Below are 21,467 nucleotides of genomic sequence, written 5' to 3'. Positions count from 1 at the left end.
GAGGGGTGGCTTTCAGCTGTTTGTGAATACACAGAAATAATCCCAAGAAGAGGACCACAGAGAGAGCTTCAGACCAATGCTACCATTGCACTGGTCTAGGGCTGGTGGGGAGACCTTCATAAATTGATTTCCTCAGGCCCCTACAACTGACTTGCTCTAATTCTTAGCAATGTGCTGGCCACAATTTTAATATTTTTTCCCCAATGGTCTTCAACTTCCTGTCTCTAGACAAAGTCTTGAAAGAGGAGTTTGGAGAAATTGCCTTGAAATTTCTTCATAGCCAGGAGGTCAGGATGTTTGGCATCTAAAGAAACAAAGAAAATCCACTTTATCCAAGAAATTCTGAACTGCTGACTAAAAACAAAGGAGTCCAAGTGAAGCCAATCCCTTCCTCTCTAAGGCTTCATGAGAATCAAGAAGCAGACTTTTTATGTGTTTATTTATTAATTTATTTTTCTGACTGTTGCTCTATGTTACATTTGTGGCTATTATCTTTGTCCTTTAACAGAAACTGTCAATCCCTTTGCCATATCCCAGCGAGAAACAATCTCTGTATTATAAACCCCCAACAGGGAGACAGGCTGGAGTGTCTGTGCAATTAATGAACTGTTTTCTGCTTAAATCTTGTCTTGCTGATCGTTCTTTTCCTGCCTTAGTTTTGTTACCTGGAGTAATCCTACTGTTGTCATGACAACCCTGTCCGCTTTTCTCTTGTTTCAAGACAGTCCCCACACTATATTTTATCTGCATTCACCTCCAGGGGAAGGCTCTGCAACTCTTGGACCATGCTTTGGAGATTACTTCATGAATTCAGTAGTGGTATTTTTAATCTGGAATTTGATATTATATTGATACTTCAGACGGGGTTTTCTGCAGACATTTTAAAAATGGGATTTAGATACAAATATGAAAGTTTGTTTCAGCCACCTTTTATGATTAGGAATTGGATATTGACTTTGATGTTATCATGACTGGGAAATTTGGGGTGGTGATTTATTTGTTGAGAAGTGACATGGGAAAGCTGGTTTCCTTTTCTTACAGTGTAACTCTGGATTTGAGAGATCTTCAGTGCAATGACTCATCCATGTCATTTGTTCACTTCACTGTGATAGGAAAATGTTTTCTTCTTGCTTTTCCAGGAAAACAGAATACTCGCATCCCAAGAAAGCTGGGTTTCTCTTACCTTCTGTAAAGTTATTTCAACTACCCACAGAAAATGGTTTCCCAAGAACTTCGAACAAGATATTTTGGGATGTGATTACCACCATTTCCTCTGCCCCCAGCCTCTTTGCTTTTCATGAATTTCTTGTCTGAGAAACAGAAAATCTTCCCTTCTTGCATTTGTGTGTGCAATACTCTTCTCACCCTGTGGAGCTGCTCTAAGCTCATGCTAACTTGTGTTTGTTGTGGCTTAAAACTGTCCAGTGATGTTTTTGGTTTGTTTTGGGTTTTTTTTGTTTTGTTTTGGTTTGGTTTTTTTTTTGTCAATGATAAGCTAGGAAAAGAAAAATTTCAAACCAATGAAATTCTTCAGCACCTTCCCCCTTACTCCCACTCCTTTTCACAACAGGGACAGATACACAAAATGCTTTATTTCTTCCTCCATCTCCAGTTTGTCTTGTATTTATTTTAAGGCAGAGCAGTATAATCCCAGTTTATAAAACTAATGCAAGCAACAGGGTTTCAGTGGGAGAGAGTCTGCTAGCAGCTTTGAAGTCACTCAAAGGCAGCCAGACTGCATCACATGGTACCGCAGGTTACAGGCTTGAAGCAGTTTTCTTTCATTTTACTGTCCTGGCTGTCATCTCTTTGAAACCCTGTGCCACTCGGAAATGTGGTCTGTTGACTTCTTGTCTTTCTGTGACTGGAGATCTGCAGCGCAGCCTTTTTTCTACTGGGCTGACCAGACTGGCGTAGGATGACCTGTTTCTTCTGGATAACTCCAGGGCTGAATAATCTGCAGTTCTCGCTCTCCCCCAAGAGGTTTGCTCACCACTGCTGAGCACTTCAGGACCTGGCAGTATGGGGAGCACTTTGAGAGCTTTCCAGCTACTTCTGCCTGTAATTTAAATCTGCCTAATCACATTTCAGGTGTCCTTGCTAACCTTTCCTTCCATGGGCTTGTACTGAAACTTCAAAAGTGTTATTTTCTAGTCCTGTCTCAGCATTGCACTGTGCTGAATCAGCTGGTGTGCTCAGTCCCATGGGCAGCTTCTCTTGCACAGACAGGTTTTGCAAAGGAAGGCAAGTTGAAAACCAGAGAGGAAATTTCTGGCAGTTTCCTTGACTGAAAAGGTGTGCTGGAGATGCCGTGAGTGGAATGTATGATGGCAGTCACGTTGGATCTGTGATGGGGGGAGTTAGTGTGGGTCAAGCTTGCTTTTGAGGTGATTAGTTTCTCCACTTTCAGACTGTGAACATACGTCCTAGTATACAGGAAATTTCTTGCTGTACTGGGGCCACAAGACACTCAGGTAAAATAGCAGTCCCTTCAACCCAGGTATCTTTTGGTACTGGTGATAATGGTTTGAGGGTCCTTTATATTACTTCCCTGTGCAATTTTATTCCATTTTATTATTTAAACTTTGAGGTAGTGACAGAAAGGGTCAGAGATGATAGAGCCAGTGGCGAGAATGAAATTTCCATTAAGGTAAAGAGCAACAACCAGTGAAGCTGGCATAGAGGTATGAAAGAAAGCTCTTCGGAAATGAGTTGCATGAAGCAAATCTGATTTTTAAGCTGATCAGACTGGGTTTTACTTCCTGGAATGGATTTTGCTTAGGGTTACAGCTGCATACGGGAAACGAGAGGTCAAATCTGATCAGAATGATGGTAAGAGAAGTGTCGGGCAAGTAGATCAGCTGGAGGATGGTTGTGTAGTTTAAAATAAATTAGAATAGTATATGTAGGACACACAGGAAAACAGAGTAGAGGTAGAGATAGTCTTGGCCTGAGGAACACCATTTGGCCAATACCCGTGAAAGGTATAGTACAGAAAGGCTTCAGGAAAGTAGATTTAGGACTGAGGCGGTGATCTGTAATTGAAGAATGAATTGGAAGGGGTTTGTTTTTAAATATGTCCTATTGGGCCTCTCGTTTCTTCTCTTGCTGTCCTCTAAGCAATTGTTTTTTCTTAAACGGCAAAGTCATGAGCTGTTTGCCCAAGGCTTGGATGTTACGAATTGAGTAGTAGAAGCCCAGTAAAAGAGATGCTGGTGCCACAAGTTTGTTGCCGAGAGGGGTAAGGAGATAGTGTTGCTCTGTGTAATTTGAGACTGATCCAATTGATTCTTCCCTGCTAACTTCCTATTGCTGGCAGTAGGAAACATTCCTAAAAATTCTAGTTTACAGAACAAAGAGAGCGTCAATGTGTTACATTTTGTTGCGCCTTGTGAATATGTTTCACCACAGGCTGTCCATTGGGCCAGGTGGAGAAATACTGAATGGTAAGTGCCTGGGAAGTGAAGAGGCTTGTGGGAGGAGGTAATAAACTTGAGTCTGTCCTTCTTACTGGTTTGTGATCCCTTACTGGTTTGTGTGGGTGTTAGCATAGGCATAACCAGATACCTGTATTGAGAGAAGTTATTTGTTTACCTTAAAGCCTGAAAAAATAATTTGGACCTACCTATCCTCTTTACAATACATTTTGTCCCCTCCAACCCAACATTCCTGGTCAAATCGAGAACAGTTTTTGGTTGTTTGTTTGTATTTTTTTTTTCCATCTTGTAAATAGTATTACTTTGCTTGTGGGACCCCTTGGTTCAGTCTTGGGCCCTCTGAACTAGTGCAGCAGGAAGGGCTGTAACCTGAGAGGGCAGCAAACTCCTGTTTTGTTACCCGGCCTGCAGCAGGTAATACCTTCCTCCTCCTCATCCCTCAGTAGCACCCAGGAGCTGTGTGTATGGGAGTCTGCATTGCTTCCACCTCCTCTCTCAGGTTCTCCTCTCCTTTCCGTGCAAGCTCCCAGGTGATGGCTGGGGCAGGCCTTGCAGCAGCCCCCTCCCCGGTCCCCTGTTTTGCAGACTTCATCGTGACTCAGAGGAACCGGGACGCTTTTTTCCAGGAGTAGAAACATACAAACTTAATTTTTTTAAAGAAAGAATATGTATATAATTATATATAAGAAAAAAATGAAATACAGGTATTTAAACACCATTGGTAAATTCATGCATGTATATGGTGTCTCCCCCCACCCCCCCCCCCCCCGTGGGATGTGTAGCATCCAGGGTACTAAATGACAAAAGCCTCATTAGAAATAATAGACAGGTCTTAGAGCAGCCGGAGCGAGCAGGCGCTTCCTCCTCTGGGTCGGACCCGCGTGTCCCGTAGTTCAGACCGGCTGCGTAAGTAACACGGGGGCGGCTGGGACCGCACGGGCACCGGCCGCCCGCCGCGAAGCGTGGCGGGGGGCGGCCGCCCTGGGAATGAGCCGCGTCCGCGCGCGGGCCTCGCTCGCCTGCGCCCGGGGCAGGCGGCGGCCAACGCCTCTCCCGCCTTGTCCTTCCCCCGTTTGAAAACCACCACCACAGACAAAACAAAACAAGTCCTTCCTGCTTTATTTATAAATGTGTGTTTTTATACTTTTGGCTTTAGGTAAAATAATCCTTTAAACTGTCTCTTTTTTTTTTTTTTTAATTATTTGGAAGAAAAATAATAAAAATCGTTTGTTGGGTTTTTTTGCACTGTGAGGCTCCCTCCGGGAGCCGTTTTTAACTCTGTATTCATTTGTACTCCGTGTCTTAAACTGTTTCAATAAAAATGTGATCATTTCTTACCCAGCTGCGGCTGAGCCGTGCCGCCCACTCGCGGTTTCATTTTCGGGGGGGGGGGGGCGGTGCCTGCTCCCCCTGCGGGGCGGGCTGGGGCGGGCCGCGCAGGCGGCGGCGCGGGCATGGCGGAGGGCGCGGCGCTGCGGGCCGTCAGGGGCTGCCTGGCCGCCTTCCCGCGGGAGGCCCGCGGTGAGCGCCGGGGCGGGGAGGGGGCGGGAAGGCGGCGGGAGGCCGCGGGGGCGGCCCCGCCTGTAACGGCGGTGGGCGAGCGGCGGGCGCCGGGGCCTGGGCCGGGCCCCGGCGCTCTCCGGAGGCCGCAGGGGGCCGCAGCCCGGCCTGCGGGCAGAAAAACTCGGTGTTCGGTCGCCTCGGCGCCCCGGCTGGGCCGCAGCAGCCGCAAGTGGCACCTGCACGCGTTGAACTGGAGCATCCACGCTCCTACTCGGTTTTCAGCCAAATGTTTCCGAGGTGAAGCAGCAGCAGAAAGGTCGCTGCAAAAAGAAAACAAAACTCGAGAAAGTGGCCCTTTTAGGTTGTTTGCCTACGTATAAAATAGCAAAACAAAGCACTATGCCAGCTTCCAGAGATCTTCCTGAGGTATCATCTCTGTATCGGAGGCGCGTCTCCTGTAATGTGTGTCCGTCGTGCACGCTCCTGTGAGCCCACAGCGTGGCCACCTGCGGCGTGAGCAGGGCGACGGCGTCAGGTCCCCGTCTGGCACCGAAACCCTCCCGAACAGCCTCTGGGTTTTAACGGAGCAATTTCGGGAGCTGGGGGGGGACGGGCACGGCTTGCTTTCAGTTGAGCACCTGCAGCGTGGGGTTTGAAGCCAGTCAGTGTGCTAGCAGAGGGGGCTTCTCTCAGGACGCGGAGTAAAACTGTTTCTCGTTTGCCTGGACAGAGCTGGGGTGGACGGAGTCCGTACCCTATCTTGATAGGCCTCCGTCCCCGCTGGAGTTCTATCGAGAATGGGTGAGTCCGAATAAACCTTGTATAATTCGGAATGCCATCAGCCACTGGCCAGCTCTGAAGAAATGGACCTCAGCGTACCTCAGGTATGAACGAGCTTTGGAGCAGGACTGGTGGTCAATGTCAGGTGACCTCATTAAAAGACCATTCCTTAATCTTTGTTTTTATCCGTACGATTAGCTCAGATTCCTCAGTGCTTCTGTATGAAGGTGTTCAGTCCCGCCAAACTCGTGTGTAAGTTTCTTCCAGCAAATGTACTGTCCTGACCAGTTCCGATGCAGTACGAAGGGTGCGCATTTTGTCTGTCTGCAGCCAGGAGTCTCGGGCTATCAAAACCCAGCCCGACGGCTGTGCTCTCGCCAGTGCTCCACCCTGTAGCCTCCCAGCTGGAGCGGGGCTGTAGCACTGTAAGAACAGACTGACTTGTTTGTGACTGAGTACGCCTTGTTTTTTAAAAAAAAAAGCAAATGATGAGTGTTTTAACAATAACTGATTTTTTTTTTAAAAGTTCTTTTCTGAGAGGGCATTTCTGTTTAGACCTAAATAAGGGCCGTTAGCCTCACGATGGGTGTGTCCGTCAGTCTCTGTCTGCCCTTTCTCCCTCCTCAACTGCTTTTGAACGTACGGCTGCCCAGATTTGGCCTGGTTGAGTGGTCCCAAGAATTTCAAGCTCTGCCATGATTCATGAAAAGAAGTGGCTGAAGAGGGCCCTCTGCCTGCATGGAAGAAAAGGGAGCTCCTTTGTGAACTCACCTGTTAGACAAGAGAATTTAGAGAGGTGAAAGATACTACAGTTGCCTTGACCACAGGGAGCAATCGGAGCAGAATGCGAGTCCTCATCAGACAGTAGCAAATCTAGTCTGGAGACACCCATCCATGGAAAGCCAGGCTTCTTATTTTTGCTGGCCATGAAACATGTGCTTTTTAAAGTAACCAGTGTCTATTATATGGGCCAGTTGCAGGTCTGGCTATAAACCTTTGATTTATTTTGCAGGGAGGTAGTAGGTCCCAAGGTAGTGAGTGTGGCAGTAACACCAAATGGTTATGCAGATGCAGTGTTTCAGGACCGTTTTGTCATGCCAGAGGAGCGCCAAATGCCTTTCATGGACTTTTTGGACATTGTGGAGAAGAAGGTGACCTCTCCCAACGTATTCTATGTGCAGAAGCAGTGTTCAAACCTCACCGAGGAGTTCCCTGAACTTGTCTGTGATGTGCAACCTGACATACCATGGATGAGTGAGGCACTTGGTAAACCTTCTATTTCTGCTATATTCAGTAAATATTTTGTATGGAGCTTTGAAACAATCATGCTAGGTACATGGTGAATGTTTGTTCTGTTTCTGGGTGCCACAGCTCAGTTTAGTTTCATTCCCTTAGAAAGTAGAAGTGGTAAAATACTTAATGATAGAGTAATCCAAGTTTGGGGTTTGGATTACTCCAGAACCAGTATCTCAGTTGTGTATTGGGACCATCATAACTGAAACAACGTGGTCATATTGCCATACAGCATTTCTTTTCATGTGGTGGCTTTTCTCTGATTTAGAGTTGGGTTTCGACTCGGATTCATGCTGTTGCTACCAAAGCTAGCATAACAAATGAGCGAAACAACACACAGCCCCCACACGCTTTGGGAAAATTACAGATGTTTGTTTCTAGTTAAACGCTGTTCTGTTTCAGCTGGTTTCTATTCTACAGCATGTCTTTCCTTAAAATGTCAATGAAAATAATTTACTGTGATCTCACCTTTTTGCAACTGTATGGAGACGTGCTGCAGTTTCTCTGTGAGCTAAGTCTTAGGGATCCAGAATGTGGAAACAAAGGGCTGGAGCCATCAATTTGGGGATGGATAATAGTATGTCATGAAGTCTGATGGACACTACAGCGGCTACAGTGTAGAAGGAGGTTGCTGTTGCTCGCAGAGTGTTATTTGCAATGAAACCTGTCATAGTTACGGAGGAAATTAAAGGACAGAATTTGGCAGAAATTGTCAGAAAAGTATTTGAAACGCTTTAAAACATGACACTTCAAATCCTTTTTTGTTGACAACATTTCTCTGTTCCCTAACCATGCAGGGAAGAAGCCTGATGCTGTGAATTTCTGGCTTGGGGAATCAGCTGCTGTGACATCTTGTATGTATTGTATGGCACTGTAAGTCTTCTGTGTGCTTTCAGCACAGGTTCAAGCGGGCTTGTTTTGAGTTAGTGGTTCAGTAGGACTGTGTGGTTTTTCTGACAAGGCAGTTCTACTTTAACATGCTTTTTTTGCATTCTGTCTCCTGCACTTCTGCGGCCTTTTGCTGCCGTGTCTCTGGGTGCATCTACCTGACATCGTGTCAGGCAAGGCACTGACAATTTGCTTCATTGAATACATTTGCTACAATATTATATTGTTACTTTCAAGTCCCAGTGGCCACAAGAGGAGGAAGCAGCCTGATAATAAGAGGACAAGCTGACACTTTCAGTTTACTATAGTTTTTGGTGTAGAGAAGGAAATAACACTGATTTTCTCTCTTCCTCCATGTCTCTTTTTTTCTCAATCCCAGTGCATAAAGATCATTATGAGAACTTGTACTGTGTGATATCTGGAGAGAAACATTTTCTACTGCATCCACCGAGTGACCGTCCCTTCATTCCATATGGTATATAATTTACTATGCAATATATCTGGAGGTTGGAAGGAGGAGAGACTAAAATATTGAAAGATATGAAAAAGGATGCAGAGATAACATTGTGATGTCTATGCAGTGTTATGCTTTCCAGTGTGAACAGAAATCTCTTCTATTTTGTGCTGCACGTAGTTTGTCATACAAACATTATTCTGAGATCAGGTTTTCCAGTCCTGTAAAGTAATAGGTTCATTGATACTCACGGCAGTCTCTTGAGCTTTAGAGTATTTAAATTATTTATCTTGCCAGTATTGTAGCATGTCATCTTTGATGTTTAACGGATTTGGATTCTGCCTGCTCATTTTTTTTTCTAGGAAAAAAGCCAAGAAGCTGAAAAATAAGTTGTAATTTAATGAAATATTCAGGTTACTGACTGAATCTCTGAAAACTGGAGAAATGAAAAAAGAGATTCCTGTGGCAGCATTACTTCACATTGCCTGTTTTCTGTTTCTTTATGTTGCTTTCCTGTGTCACAGTAGTAGTTTGTTATGTTGCAGTGTCATCTGGAAGGTGGACAGCTTAACTTTATGCCTCATAAAATAAAACTTTATTTTCCCATTCCTTGACTTTCAAACCTCCAGATTAAGTGAATGCGGAGTGCTGTATGACACGAATATAATTTTGCCTAGATATGTGTGCTGCTACAATATTTTATTTATACTGCTTTTTTTTTTTGTTTACAACCTTGAAATCATAGAATCATAGAATGGTTTGGGTTGGGAGGGACCTTTAAGATCATCTAGTCCACCCTCCCCTGCCATTCACTAGATCAGGTTGCTCAAAGCCCGGTCCAACCTGACCTTGAACACTTCCAATGATGGGGCATCCACAACTTCTCTGGGCAACCTGTGTCTCACAACCCTCATGGTAAAAATTTTTTTCCTTATATCCAATCTAAATCTACCCTCTCTCAGTTTGAAACTGTTGCCCCTTGTCCTGTCACTACAGGTTCTGTTAAAAAGTCTTTGTCTGTCTTTCTTATAAGCCCCCTTTATATATTGAAAGGCCGCAATAAGGTTTCCCCAGAGCCTTCTCTTCTCCAGGCTGAACACCCCCATCTGTCTCAGCCTTTCTACATAGGGGACGTGGTGTCACATGTATGTGAATATATGAAATACACGTATGTCATATGATTCATACTTTGTAAAACAAATTACTCTTAAAGCATAGAACAGAGGTAATGCTTGCATTTTATAGTGTGTAGTAAAAAGACAACTCCATCTTTTTAAACATCAGGTTAATGGAGAGAAACTCTCTCGAGGGTTTAGAAAACCATGTGCGCTGAAGCAATGAAAGAAAAGCAACCTGCAGTATCTGAAGCAGTTGATGAACCCTATCAATCAGATAAAATTAGAAGTGAAAGGCTGGCCACAAGTCACTAATAACTCTTGTGACAGCTATCTTGCTAGACTGACCTAAGAAGGAACACCAGAATATAGAACAATGCGTACATCAGGGTTGCATTTATGACTTCCGAAAGGGAAACAAGACAGTTACTGGAACAAAGTAGGACCAGAAGTAAAAAGAATTTTGAGGAGAATAATTCCTGTGAAGAAGGAAGGTTGGAATTCCAAACAGGAAGGCAGTTCAGTATTCAGAGTGACTTAAAAAAAAAAAAAAAAGTTAAGAAATGGGATAAAAATGGAAATGGACAAAGGAAAGGACAGTGAGGACAATAAGTTGAAAATGGTTTTGTCTTAATTTTTCTTTTACTTTGTAAAAGTGTGACATGCCCTGCCATTAGTTTCTCTCAGTGCTACTCTGAGTTGTGTCATTTAATTCTTTTTGTGGTTCCAGAGCTCTATCAGCCAGCAACCTACCAGGTATCAGAAGATGGTTCATTTGAAATTGTGGATGAGAAGAATGCAGATAAGGTAAAAAGTATATAAAGAACACAGACAATACAGTAAAAATAGTTTTGGGTGCTGCTGAGCCCTCAAACTGAGCATACTGGTTGATATTTAGAAATCCTTCATTACTGGAAAGAGAATGCCCAGGTATTTTGCTTCTATTTTACTATTCGCAAAGGATACTCAGCTTCCAGAAAAGATTTTTACTGTGCACCTGAAACCATTGATATCATAAACTGTCTTCCTTGCACCAAACTTAAATAAATCCAGCAAAGGACTTTTAAATGAATCTACAATAAAGAAATTTATTTCATTAAGACTGAAATGCATTCACTTTCTTTTAGCCCTCTACTCAGGGCTAGATTTTGCTCTACAGCACTATCACCCAGTGCAATAAAACATATCTCTATCAACTAATATATTGTGTTTTTCTTAGTAGTAGCAATATTTATTTGATTAAAACATATAGATCTGGAGGCACTTTACAAAAACTGAGTAGCCTTTTGTATCTAGTCTCTCTCCTTTTGCCGCTGCAACGTGTGACTAATGCTACAGCTGAACTTGAGCTGGGACGTTTTCTCTGTTTCCAGAGTGGTGCTCACGGAATCTCAGGGGAGCATTCCTGTAACGCAGTAAGGTGAAGTGCTGAGGTTTTAACTCTGTAGGGCATAGAAGAAATGAATGCAGGCAAGAGGGATTTGCCAGCAGGAAGGGGAGGTTTAGTTGCTGGGAATAAAATTAGACCAGAGAGCTTTAGAAGAAGAAAGGAATTTCTAAAAAGAGTGGTACAGATAAAATACTCAGGTACTGAACATAGAAGGAGCAAGTGACTTAAGGGGCTGGAGGTTTTTCAAAAGTATGCCATGAGACTGAAATTTCATGGCTGACATCTAGCACCTTTTCCCTAATTAGAAATGCTTCACTGAAGGAGGCAAATTTTTGCATCCTTGACCTATTCCCAGCTGAATGTGGAAAGCTGTGTAGCTGTACGTGTTTTGCTAGGCGAAATACATGTTTTGTAACCTAGTAAGTTTGGTTATCAGTTGTTTTTCTGGAAGCTTGCTGGAATTTTTTGCCAGGGTCAGTACCACGTACATACTCTTTTGCTTTTAGGTGCCCTGGATCCCCCTGGACCCATTGAACCCGAATCTGGAACAGTATCCAGAGTATGCTCAGGCAGAACCTTTGCAGTGTACAGTGAAAGCTGGTGAGATGTTATACCTGCCTTCTCTCTGGTTCCATCATGTTCAGCAATCGCATGGCTGTATAGCAGGTAAAATACACAGTATTTCCAGATATGTTTTTGAACTGTGGTGGGTGTGCAGCTAGAGCAAAACAGCTACAGCAAAGCATAGCTGGGACCAAAGGTCACTTTAAGATCATCTACCTCCCCTCAGGAGGAAACAGCAATCTCGGCAGACGCCATGGGCTACCTCCTTGCAGTCTCTTTTGCTTATAATTCATAGCATTGTTGACAAGTGCTAGGGATGTAGCAGAAGAAAAAGTCTTTCTCGTTGTCAGGTCTGGAGAAGGATAGCTAATTCAGTGATCATGATCCAGATTCTGTTTATAACATGGAGCTAAGCAGTTTGTCTGCCTAGTCTGCTAACTGACTAAATTGGTCATTACGTACCTTTCACAAACAAACTGGATGTTGTGTGTGCCGTTATCATATCAGCAAAAAGGGTTCTGGGGAAGAAAAGGAAACCAGAAAGTGTGTGAGTTTTAGGCATGGATGTAGACAAAACGTGGAAGATAGATAGATACTCTGTTGTCCTGTGAGCTGGAATCTGCTCTGACCCAGTCTCCTATCTCGCTAATAAGCCTATGCTTATGTTATTGTTCCCCTGAGCTTATCAAAAGTCTCATCATCTCTTTCTTCGTAGGATTTACCATCCTCTCTCTCTGTCTTTTTTTTCTTTCCTTCCTGAAGAGAGTTCCAGAATTGCAAGCATTGCTCATTTGGTGCAGGTGGAGGGGTGAGGGTGGTGCAAAGTATTATCATTATATTCCGTGAGTTTTGCAAGGTTTGAGGAAGAGTTTTTTGCTGTCCTTTACCTGGAATAATCCTGTCTGCCCAGGAAGAGTAAATACAGTATTTTGAACAACATAGCATTACTATTTGTGTAACACTGCAAATATTGCAAGCCCTTTTTTTCAGTATTTGTGATACTGTGATAAAAAGACAAGCTGGCAGTAAAGCAGTATTTCTCATTCTTTTCCCAGTACTGCTGCATCAGTCCTTAAAGATTTTTTAGAAAAAGTAGAGTTGTTTCCAGTTGCAAGCCCGTGGTCACTCTCTTTTTCTCTGTCTAGCAGAAAGGATAAAGAGTTGATGAGTTTATTTGGCCTTTAGTCTGTTAACTGCACTACAGTCTGTATACACTTGAAAAATCAGTGTTCTCTGGGTCTGGTCCAGTAAATGTCTGAAGCTAGAGTGTATCTTCTTCCAGGCAGCATTGGTACAATATTATACTGCTTGGCTTATTTTTTCTAGGAGATGTACCAAAATTAAAATGAGAAGCAGAATTAAAGCACTGTCTAATTGATGACCATTGTGAAGTAGTGGTGAATTTGCCATCTGTTATACACTCAGAGGAAGAGAGGTTCCTATCCAGATATTAAACTTCGCAGTGTATTTGGTATTTTTGGTCTAAATAGAACCACACGTTTTCTGTACCTAAACATTTTGCCCACTTCTGCTCCAAGGAATCCCCAGTATAGAGTCTGAAGAGGAGTTGGCTTGGCTTAAGACAGAGTTGCATTGGCAGCACTATTGAAGAACTCTAATGTTTGCTTACGTTATTTTTGGCTGTAGTTAAAGATTTGCTCATTTCAAAGTTCAGTCAGTAATAAGGAAAAGCCTGTACTAGCTGAACTGTGTAAAACAGTCTATGAACACATTTGTAAATCGTTACATTCTAGCCTTAGAAATGTTTTTCCTTTTTCTTGTCTTCTCAGTGAATTATTGGTATGACATGGAATATGACCTTAAGTACAGCTATTATCAACTACTAGATTGTCTCACAAAAACTGTGAAAGAGTTATAGCAGAGGTGGGAGACTCGAGCTTGTCATCTCTCTCGCTGATGTGTGATACAATCATCAGCATCTGTGACCGGAGTACAGACATGATTCAAGTGAAAAGAACTGAACATTAAATTATCCTCAACAACAGCTGTCAAACAGATCATGGCTATTTTGCTTGATTTCAGAGTCCGGATCAACTGGCTGGATTTTTTTGGCTTGTAAGTAGAAGGTTTGATAATAGCATTTTTAGGTCTTTGCACTGTTGCCTCAGTGACGGTAAGCAAAATAAAATTTGAAGGGAGGCAGTCCAGGTTTTGGAAATCCCAAAACAGAAGCCATGACTGACTGTTCAGATCTACAGATTGTTTTCATAACAACCCAAGCGGACAAGGAAGAATCTGTTCTGCCACCCACCTGTGCATCAGTCTGCATCAGTCCAAGGAATCCCCAACGTGTGTAACACATGCATTCTGCTTAAGGCAAAAGTCCTGTCCAGTTGTAATTCACTAAGTTCAGTGGCTGTGGTGTTTTGATGGTGAGAAATTACAACTTCTGCAATAAAAGGTCAGTTTAAAAGCTTATTTCTGTACTAATTTCTTACTTTTTTTTTCAAATGATGTGATGGGTGGAGGACATCGAGGAGGACATGCAAAAGTCAATGCTGGCTGTTCTCCATGTTAAGCTACATGTTTTTATTGCTCATTTTTATTTCTTTCCACTGCTGTATTTAAATGCAGCTGCATTCTCTTGCATCCTGAACGGTGATTTTAGAGTCGCTTTGCCAGACCTACAGTCAGTCTGCACATCGCCTGTGGTCTTGTGGCATGACGTGTGATTCTGCAGCTTGTAGGCTCATGGATTGTGTCATTCCTTTGCCATTAATTGCTGCCTAACACATGGTCAGGAGAGTTGTGTGAACCAGGAGCCTACTTCTGCAGCCTTAATTCCCATTTCTATTTCCACAGCACAGGATGAGAATACTCACGTGTCTGAGACACACAGGGTAGAACTAGAAGGCTATTAAGTACGCAGACATTGCAAAAATGTAGTGGTGGTGTTTATGAAAACCAAAGGTTGGTATTTATCGTCAAATCTTCAAACAGTTCTTTAGAACCATTAGCGATATGGGGGCAAATTTATTTTCCATGTATTAATTAGGAAAATGCAGATACCTTTTAGACAAGATTGATTATTGTGAAGAAAAAATACAATTCTTTTACTTTGTCTGTTTCTTTTGTTTTTTAAAGAAACACAGATAAAGCATAAAGTATCATTTTACCTTGTGGTGCTTTCCAAAAATTGCTGAAAACTCAGAGTGATTAAGGGCAGGCTTTGTTTGACAGCTTGATGAAGATGTCACGTTACTTCAGGCTTTGCAGTTGGTTTGTGTTCACTGTGCCTTGGCAAAGGCGCCTAAGCCAGTTCTGCAGTCGAATCTGGACTTTCCCACAGTTGGAGAGAAAGGCAAATCGAATATCTCTTTTTGTCACTTTGGGGTTTTTCATTTAGTCTCTCTCTATAATCAAAAGTTAGACTGCACGCCAGGAGCAAATGACAGCTTGTGTCTGTGCAAGTGGATGGTGTTATTTTACCACCTCTGAGCCGGAGTGTTTGGAGGGAGGCATGCTCTGAACTACGTCTCCCAGCAGCCCGTGCTTGCTGCCTGGAGGAAGCAGTCACGGTGGTTCCTCCTGGACTTTGGGCAGAGATTTTAAGCCTGAGAAGCGACAGGATCCTGACAATCCTGTTTCACGCAGCCCGTTCTCGCCACACAAAAGGGCAGCTCCTCTCCCCGGCAGGAGAGCTGGGATGGCGGTGCAGGTGACGGTTCTGCCTTCCCCCAGGTGTCTGTTCGATGACCCTGTGCAGATCCGTGTGGCGGGTCTCCTGCCACAGCAGGCGGTCACCCTCCGAGCCAGCCTGGTGGACGAGAGCGGGGAGCTTTTCCAAGCCCACGCTCACTACAGAGCTGGGAGCAGCGGAGAGCTTGACCTCAGCCGCTCCCCAGCGCTGGGGGGCAGCTATTCGGGAGTGGAGCCGATGGGGCTGCTGTGGTCTCTGCAGTCTAAAGCACCCTATAAGCGGCTGGCAAAGAGGAACGTCCTGACTCCTTTTTGTGTGGACTTCGAAGTGTATGAGGGCCACGGGGACATGAGCCGCTTGCTGGGAAAATGCACCAATGAACGGTGGTTTTTAGGAGAGGGGGTGAAGAGGATTTCGGTCAGAGAAGGTCGTCTGAAAGCAACCCTCTTCCTCCCTCCTGGTGAGTTTCAATTCCGTTCTGGTTTTCCAGGTGTGACTTACACCATATGTTGTGCCCCATGGGCCCTGGATGAGCTCGGCAACCCAGAGCAAAGCCTCAGCTAATGGTTCCCTCAGCCTGTGCTTGGTCCAGCTGCTTGGATCCTCACAGCAGGACAGGGAGGAGCAGGCGTTGCCCAGGCGGGTCCAGCACTGCGGCGGCAGGGTGCAGGGAGGGCAGCCATGGTAGCACGAGGCATGTCCTGTTTGCTCTGGCTGAGGGGGGTCAGGACATCTCCTGCAGTGAGAGCTCTGGGGGCAAAGTGTGTTTATTTTGTAGCTCTTCTGTTTAGCTGACAGGACAAAGAGGCCGCTGGTCTTCGGCAGAGCTGAGGCGTGACGGCCCCAGCTGTGGAGCGAGGAATGACGAGGTGTGGTGGGAGCACTGGACTTGGGCTGCAGCCAGCGTGGGCTGCTCCAACAGCTGCCATGGATCTTCCTGCAGGCTCTGGACTTGTCTCTCTGTCTCTCTCTTTGGCTAAGGAAAAGCCAAAGAAAGAAGTCTCTACCTGGTTGAGCAGCTGGACTGCACGGGATACTTAGGAAGATGGGAGACAAATGAGAAAAGCAAGGTCTTTAATTAAACGGGTGTCATATTCCACATCTCCGTACACAGACAGTGCTGAGACTTGATCCTGTGTAAAGCTGCTCTGAGCCCTGAACTGTTTATGTTCCTTGAGCAATACTTAAATGCGAATGTCTTGCTCTGTAATGAATAAAAAGTCCCTTGCAGCTGCTGTGACACCAGGTATTTCAAGGGAAGTCTGGCTATAAGAATGGGCAGAGCAGCAGCAGGAAAGGAAGGTCCTATGGGTGCAGGAGGAAAACTGAGAAGCCCAGGGGTAGTTACCCAGATCAGACTGAAGCCTGAATTGGCGTAGGTCAGTGCTGGCATTTGTGGGTGCATTTCATAACTCAAGTATTCCCTCCCTGGAAAACCTGCTAGCACAATTCCTAAAGAAGCACAGCTCACGCAGCGGTACTGTTTGTTCATCAATCCCCAATGGCCTGAGAACATCTAGGCCAATTTCAGCTGCAATTCATGGAGGGAGAAGGATGCCCAACATATGACCTTCCTATAGTGAGTTCCTAAGAAAGAGAAGAAATATCCAAATTTGTGTCCTTACAGTGATTGTGTGTGTGCCTGAGAACGAGAACCTCCATGGAAACCTTCAGAGGGTGATTTCCTTTTGATATCTACTGTCCTGATATGTGCTGAGGGGGCACTACTGAAAGGACAACTGTAGAAACTTTTCTCTTTGAGTGTGTGTGTATATATATATACGTACACGTGTCCCATCCCCCCCCCTTTCATTGCAGGACCGGGTCCATTCCCTGGACTTATTGATTTGTATGGATCTGGAGGAGGTCTTGTTGAATACAGAGCAAGTCTTCTGGCTAGCAGAGGCTTCGTGACTCTGGCTCTTGCTTATATGGCCTTTGAAGATCTTCCTGCTATGCCAGAGATTCTTGAACTGGGCTATTTTGAGGAAGCTGTAAACTTTTTGCGGAAGCAGCAGCAGGTAAGGACAAATTACGATGTTCATCCTGTTGGAAACTATTTTCCAATTTTCTAATGTGAAATGCTATATGTCACTGAATGCAACTAAGTTTCTGAGATGTTAGAAGGAGACAGCATTGTCTGAAAGACAGCATGATCTGAGAGGTGGAAAAGCATGTGCCTCAACTCCAGTTTTGCAAGTAGTCAGATCGTTGGTTTTGCACAGCATCTTATGACAGTCCATAGAGTGTTGTGCAAACCAGTGTTTGTGTAAGATTAAATCAAAACAGTTCCTGGACTAGATGCACAAGACAGCTTAATTTTTTTCCCTACTTTTGCATCTTTAACGATTTTAGAAGGGAAAAAAAATCTGTTGACTTTTTCTACTATTTCTGAAATGTTACAGGCTTTTGATGCTGCGTAAGTTTCACGAGACAGTAATAAAGCACTTTAACAACAGAATCCCTTACGGTTGTAGCACTGGAAAGTGTGCCATGTCTTAAGAAACCAGGGCTGTATTTGAACAAGTATGTGGGAGAGGGACACTTTATAGAAATATATCATCATACTTAAACCAAAAGAGACCAACAGAAATCAAGTAGCATTTAAACTTTGAATGGAATGCTACTTAATGTGGTATTCATTTCACAAAGTTATTTATTTTCTAGCACGTGGACAGCAGGAATGTAGCCAGTGTGAGAGCAGAATACAGCCTTGCTTGTTTGTCTTGTTCCTCATAGAGCTCTGAAACTTCCACATCATTTTCCAAGGCACACATTACAAAATGAATTTGGTATGAAGAGCCTTCAGTATAAATAAGTTGATTTAAACTGTTGTTGGGCTTACTCAGCCTCAGGTGTAATGAGCCTTATGTGTTCCAAGACAAAACAGAAGATAACAGGTCAGCTGTAGGAGAGTATCATAAAACAATGGCATGAAAGAAAATCAATGCAAATAAACCCATGAAAAAGTGGTTTTCCAAAAGGGAGCTGGGGAGAGAAGATCGAGGGCATTTGGAGACAGGAGCAGTAACAGATACAATACTGAGAGCAAGTGTCAAGACGGGATGTGGAAGGAGCAAAGAGGCTTTGTCTATAGAGGTCACCAGGGAGAAAAAGTGTTATGGGAGGAGAAATGTTGAGGAGCTGTAGAATTCACAGTCGCTCTTTTGGAGGCTCAGCAAAGGGGTAGATATGGGAGTGATGTAATCTGAATAGAGAGGGAAGGATAAAATATGGTCTTAGTTGGATGAGGAGTAAGGAAGGAGAACTGGAGATGTTATGTCAGTCCAGGAAATGAGGAGTAGTTGATAATGGTTGTTTCATAACTGTTTCAGGTGAAAGATACTGGGATTGGCGTTTTGGGCTTGTCTAAAGGAGCTGATCTAGCCCTTTCCATGGCCACATTTCTACCTGGCATCAAGGCAGCTGTCAGCATATCTGGAAGTGGTTTTAATTCTTTCATTCCCCTACGGGGGGATGGCTTCACTGTTCCTCCCCACCCATATGATTTGGGGAGGATGAAGACTAGTGACGAGTCTGGCCTAGTAGATTTTAGAGATGTCCTAGATGATCACCGGGACCCAGCAACTTGGGATTGTCGCATTCCAATGGAGAGGTCTTTGGCCAAGTTCCTCTTCCTGTCGGGACTGGATGACACGAACTGGAAAAGTGACCTCTATTGCCGGGATGCTGTTCAGCGCCTTCAGCAGTATGGACGGGAAGTGGAGTTTTTCTCCTATCCTGGAGCAGGACACCTCTTGGAGCCACCATACTTACCGCTGTGCCAAGCTTCGATCCACAAAGTGCTTGGGGTGTTTGTGCATTGGGGAGGGCAATGGAAAGAGCATGCCAAAGCCCAAGAAGATGCATGGCGCAGGATACAGACTTTTTTCTGGCAACACTTGATGGACTCAGACATCCCTAAGAGCAAGCTGTAGTGGAAGCTGTCAAAGATGCTGACCAGGGTTGGTATTTCAGCTCTCACTGAATCTTGGAAAGTCATCGAAAGTTTCCTGGCCTGCCTTCCTCTAAACCCAACTGTTGCGTAGTTGTTTATTTTCATTCCCCAAATAGTTTTCCATTTTTTAGTTGAATTTTAGTTGTCTTCTGGCCGCAGCTGCACTGTAGATTGTCACCATCTGATCTACCTGTGTGCTGTAGTCTTCTGAGAAAAACCCAGCATCCTGTCATGCGGATTGCATTTGTACTGAGCTATCTTTACCCTCCATCTCCAACCATCTCCTTTGGTAGCAGGGAATACTCTCATAGGAGGAATTTTCCATTGAATTGTTTAGCCTTGCACCTTTAACTAACCTAGAAGTAAACAGCACTTTCTTGGGACAACACATTAGTACACTCACCCTTCCTCTTGGTATATCATTTTCTCACATTTCTTAGTAAAAAGATTGTGGCAGTTCTGATCTCAACTAAGTAAAGAGGCACTCTTCTGACTTATTCTGAAGTGCAGAGATAACATTTTTATTTTCTGGCACCTCAAAAAACAGAAGTGAATCTTACCGAAGTTGCACTGGTTGTATCTCCTGCTGACTACAGAGAAGTTACGTATCAGTGTAAAGTTTCCACTGCACTGCTCAATAAATACAATGTGTATGTGTATATGCACAGTTTACTTGAAATTATCTGAATGAAGCCTTCGACTGTCTTTATGCCTGTAAATACCTAGGTAGCAATCCTGGTGTAGTCACAAGCTGTCACTTCACCTGGCTGAAAAGTATATATACAGAAGTCCTAACCTCCTAGTGGTAAGAGGAGTGGCAAAGTTTGCGGTAGGGCTCTGCACAGTGCTCAAGATGGGGGTGATACAGATGTGCTAAGTGCTTGCTTTTGAATGTTGAAAGTCAGTTTATCCCCGCTTTGGGGAGGAAGAATAAAGCCACTGCTGGTGCTGAGTTCCCACGAGCCCTGTGGAGTGGGCTGTCTCAGTGGTCCTGCCGCTATAGCAGGCAGCTGTGGGCTCAGTGACAGCTAGGAAATGCCACTCTTCAGAGAGGACTGACCTTGCCTTCTGGGGAGAATGTGTATTATCTCACCCTTTACTGAGGTCCAAACCTGCCAAGGATGGCTGTGATCTACCTCGTGTGGGATAGTGGCAAAGAGCAGCTTGCTGGCATTTTCTAGATACCAAATCACATCAACTGAGCAAATTTTGCCTCCTGGAGCAGTCAAGGCTCCCATTCTGACCACAGAAGCAAGCAGGAGCTGGAGGTCTCTGCCTTTCGCTGAGGCAGCAAAATCTTGCCTTTGAGAGAGGAGTAGTCCCTGGTTTCCAGTTCCTGCTGATAGACAAGGCTTGCAGGAGCCTGGGTGCTGCTGAGGGCAGAACCATGCCCTCAGTTTTCTTGCTTCAGGGAGCGATGGCTAATCAACATGGGCATGGTGGTCCTCAAAGGGCTGTAGACTCTCTCATGCAATATATCTGATGCAGAGTGTGCCCCTTCAGTTACTTCTGATTTTCCCACCCCAGCCCTTCCTCAAAATGGTAGATGGGTACCACTTAGCTCAAGGTGTGAGCAGTTAGAGTGGGGAGGTCTCGCTCTTGCTCACCTGTACTGGTCATCCATCAAGTTTTCTGCTATTACCTCTTCATTTCTGTTTGCCCCCTGTGTGCCTATGTCCTGCATGGACTGGGGTTGTTCCAGATGTTTAGTGAGTGGGTAGGACCTGGCAGAAGAGCAACATGTAGCAACAAGGGAAGTCAAACACATTTAAGCAGTTCAATCTGAATAATGGACATTTTCTTTTCTCTCATTTTTCTATTTTATTGAAGCAGTCAAAAAAACCTGTGTTGTCCATCCACATTTGTCTCAGACTCAGGGCGCAAGGCTGTGAGTTTCTCTGTGGTATGAGTAATTTTGTTCTTTTGTTTTTACTGAACACAGTGAGGCTTATGCAGTACACTCTGATGTTCTCCAGCCTGTGGGATAACTCACATCTATTTTAATCCCTTCTGAGGGGAAGACAAACTTTCTCAGCCTTCAACAGGCAGTTTACTGACCTATACTTTGAATTACAAACTTGTGAGCTTCGGACAAAATACATTTTCTTTACCTATAGGAAACTACCATTAAAAGGAAAAATACTTTCCATCAGTAAATCAACAATATGTGGTCAGTGATGCTTTCATACAGTCTGTTATGTTGTCCCATTCAGCAATCAGATTCAAGGAAAACAGTGTTGAAACTAGAGGATGAAGGGAGCTGACTGGTGACTCCATCAATGACAATAGCACATAGGACCTCTTTGTTTTGTTGTTTTGGGATGAAAGCTTTGCTACCCAGTTAAAAGCCCTTTATTTATCACTTGGATGGCAGCTGGCAAGAAAGACTGAAAAAGCTGATTTAACTGAGCAGCTCTGTGCCAC

General features: G+C 44.3%; 2 protein-coding genes across 2 annotated transcripts; both read left to right on the top strand.

The window, feature by feature from the left end:
- Positions 1-4,888: 4,888 nt before the first annotated feature.
- Positions 4,889-13,791, top strand: JMJD7 (jumonji domain containing 7). The gene is made up of 8 exons (XM_082317125.1): positions 4,889-4,958; positions 5,671-5,824; positions 6,733-6,986; positions 7,811-7,867; positions 8,281-8,376; positions 10,201-10,277; positions 11,367-11,526; positions 13,215-13,791. The coding sequence occupies exons 1-8, from the start codon at positions 4,892-4,894 to the stop codon at positions 13,301-13,303; spliced, it is 954 nt and encodes a 317-aa protein (XP_082173251.1). The 5' UTR covers positions 4,889-4,891; the 3' UTR covers positions 13,304-13,791.
- Positions 13,792-15,091: 1,300 nt separating this feature from the next.
- On the top strand, positions 15,092-19,023 carry LOC309593039 (acyl-coenzyme A thioesterase 1-like; the record flags this gene model as incomplete). Its single annotated transcript, XM_082317124.1, has 3 exons — positions 15,092-15,545; positions 16,904-17,106; positions 18,421-19,023. The coding sequence occupies 3 exons, from the start codon at positions 15,092-15,094 to the stop codon at positions 19,021-19,023; spliced, it is 1,260 nt and encodes a 419-aa protein (XP_082173250.1).
- Positions 19,024-21,467: the final 2,444 nt, after the last annotated feature.

The sequence above is a fragment of the Platalea leucorodia genome (assembly GCF_965183815.1).
Source record: "Platalea leucorodia genome assembly, chromosome: 7".
Taxonomy (NCBI): Eukaryota; Metazoa; Chordata; class Aves; order Pelecaniformes; family Threskiornithidae; genus Platalea; species Platalea leucorodia.
Note: the sequence above shows the minus strand (reverse complement) of the source record. Positions and strands in the feature narration are given on the sequence as shown.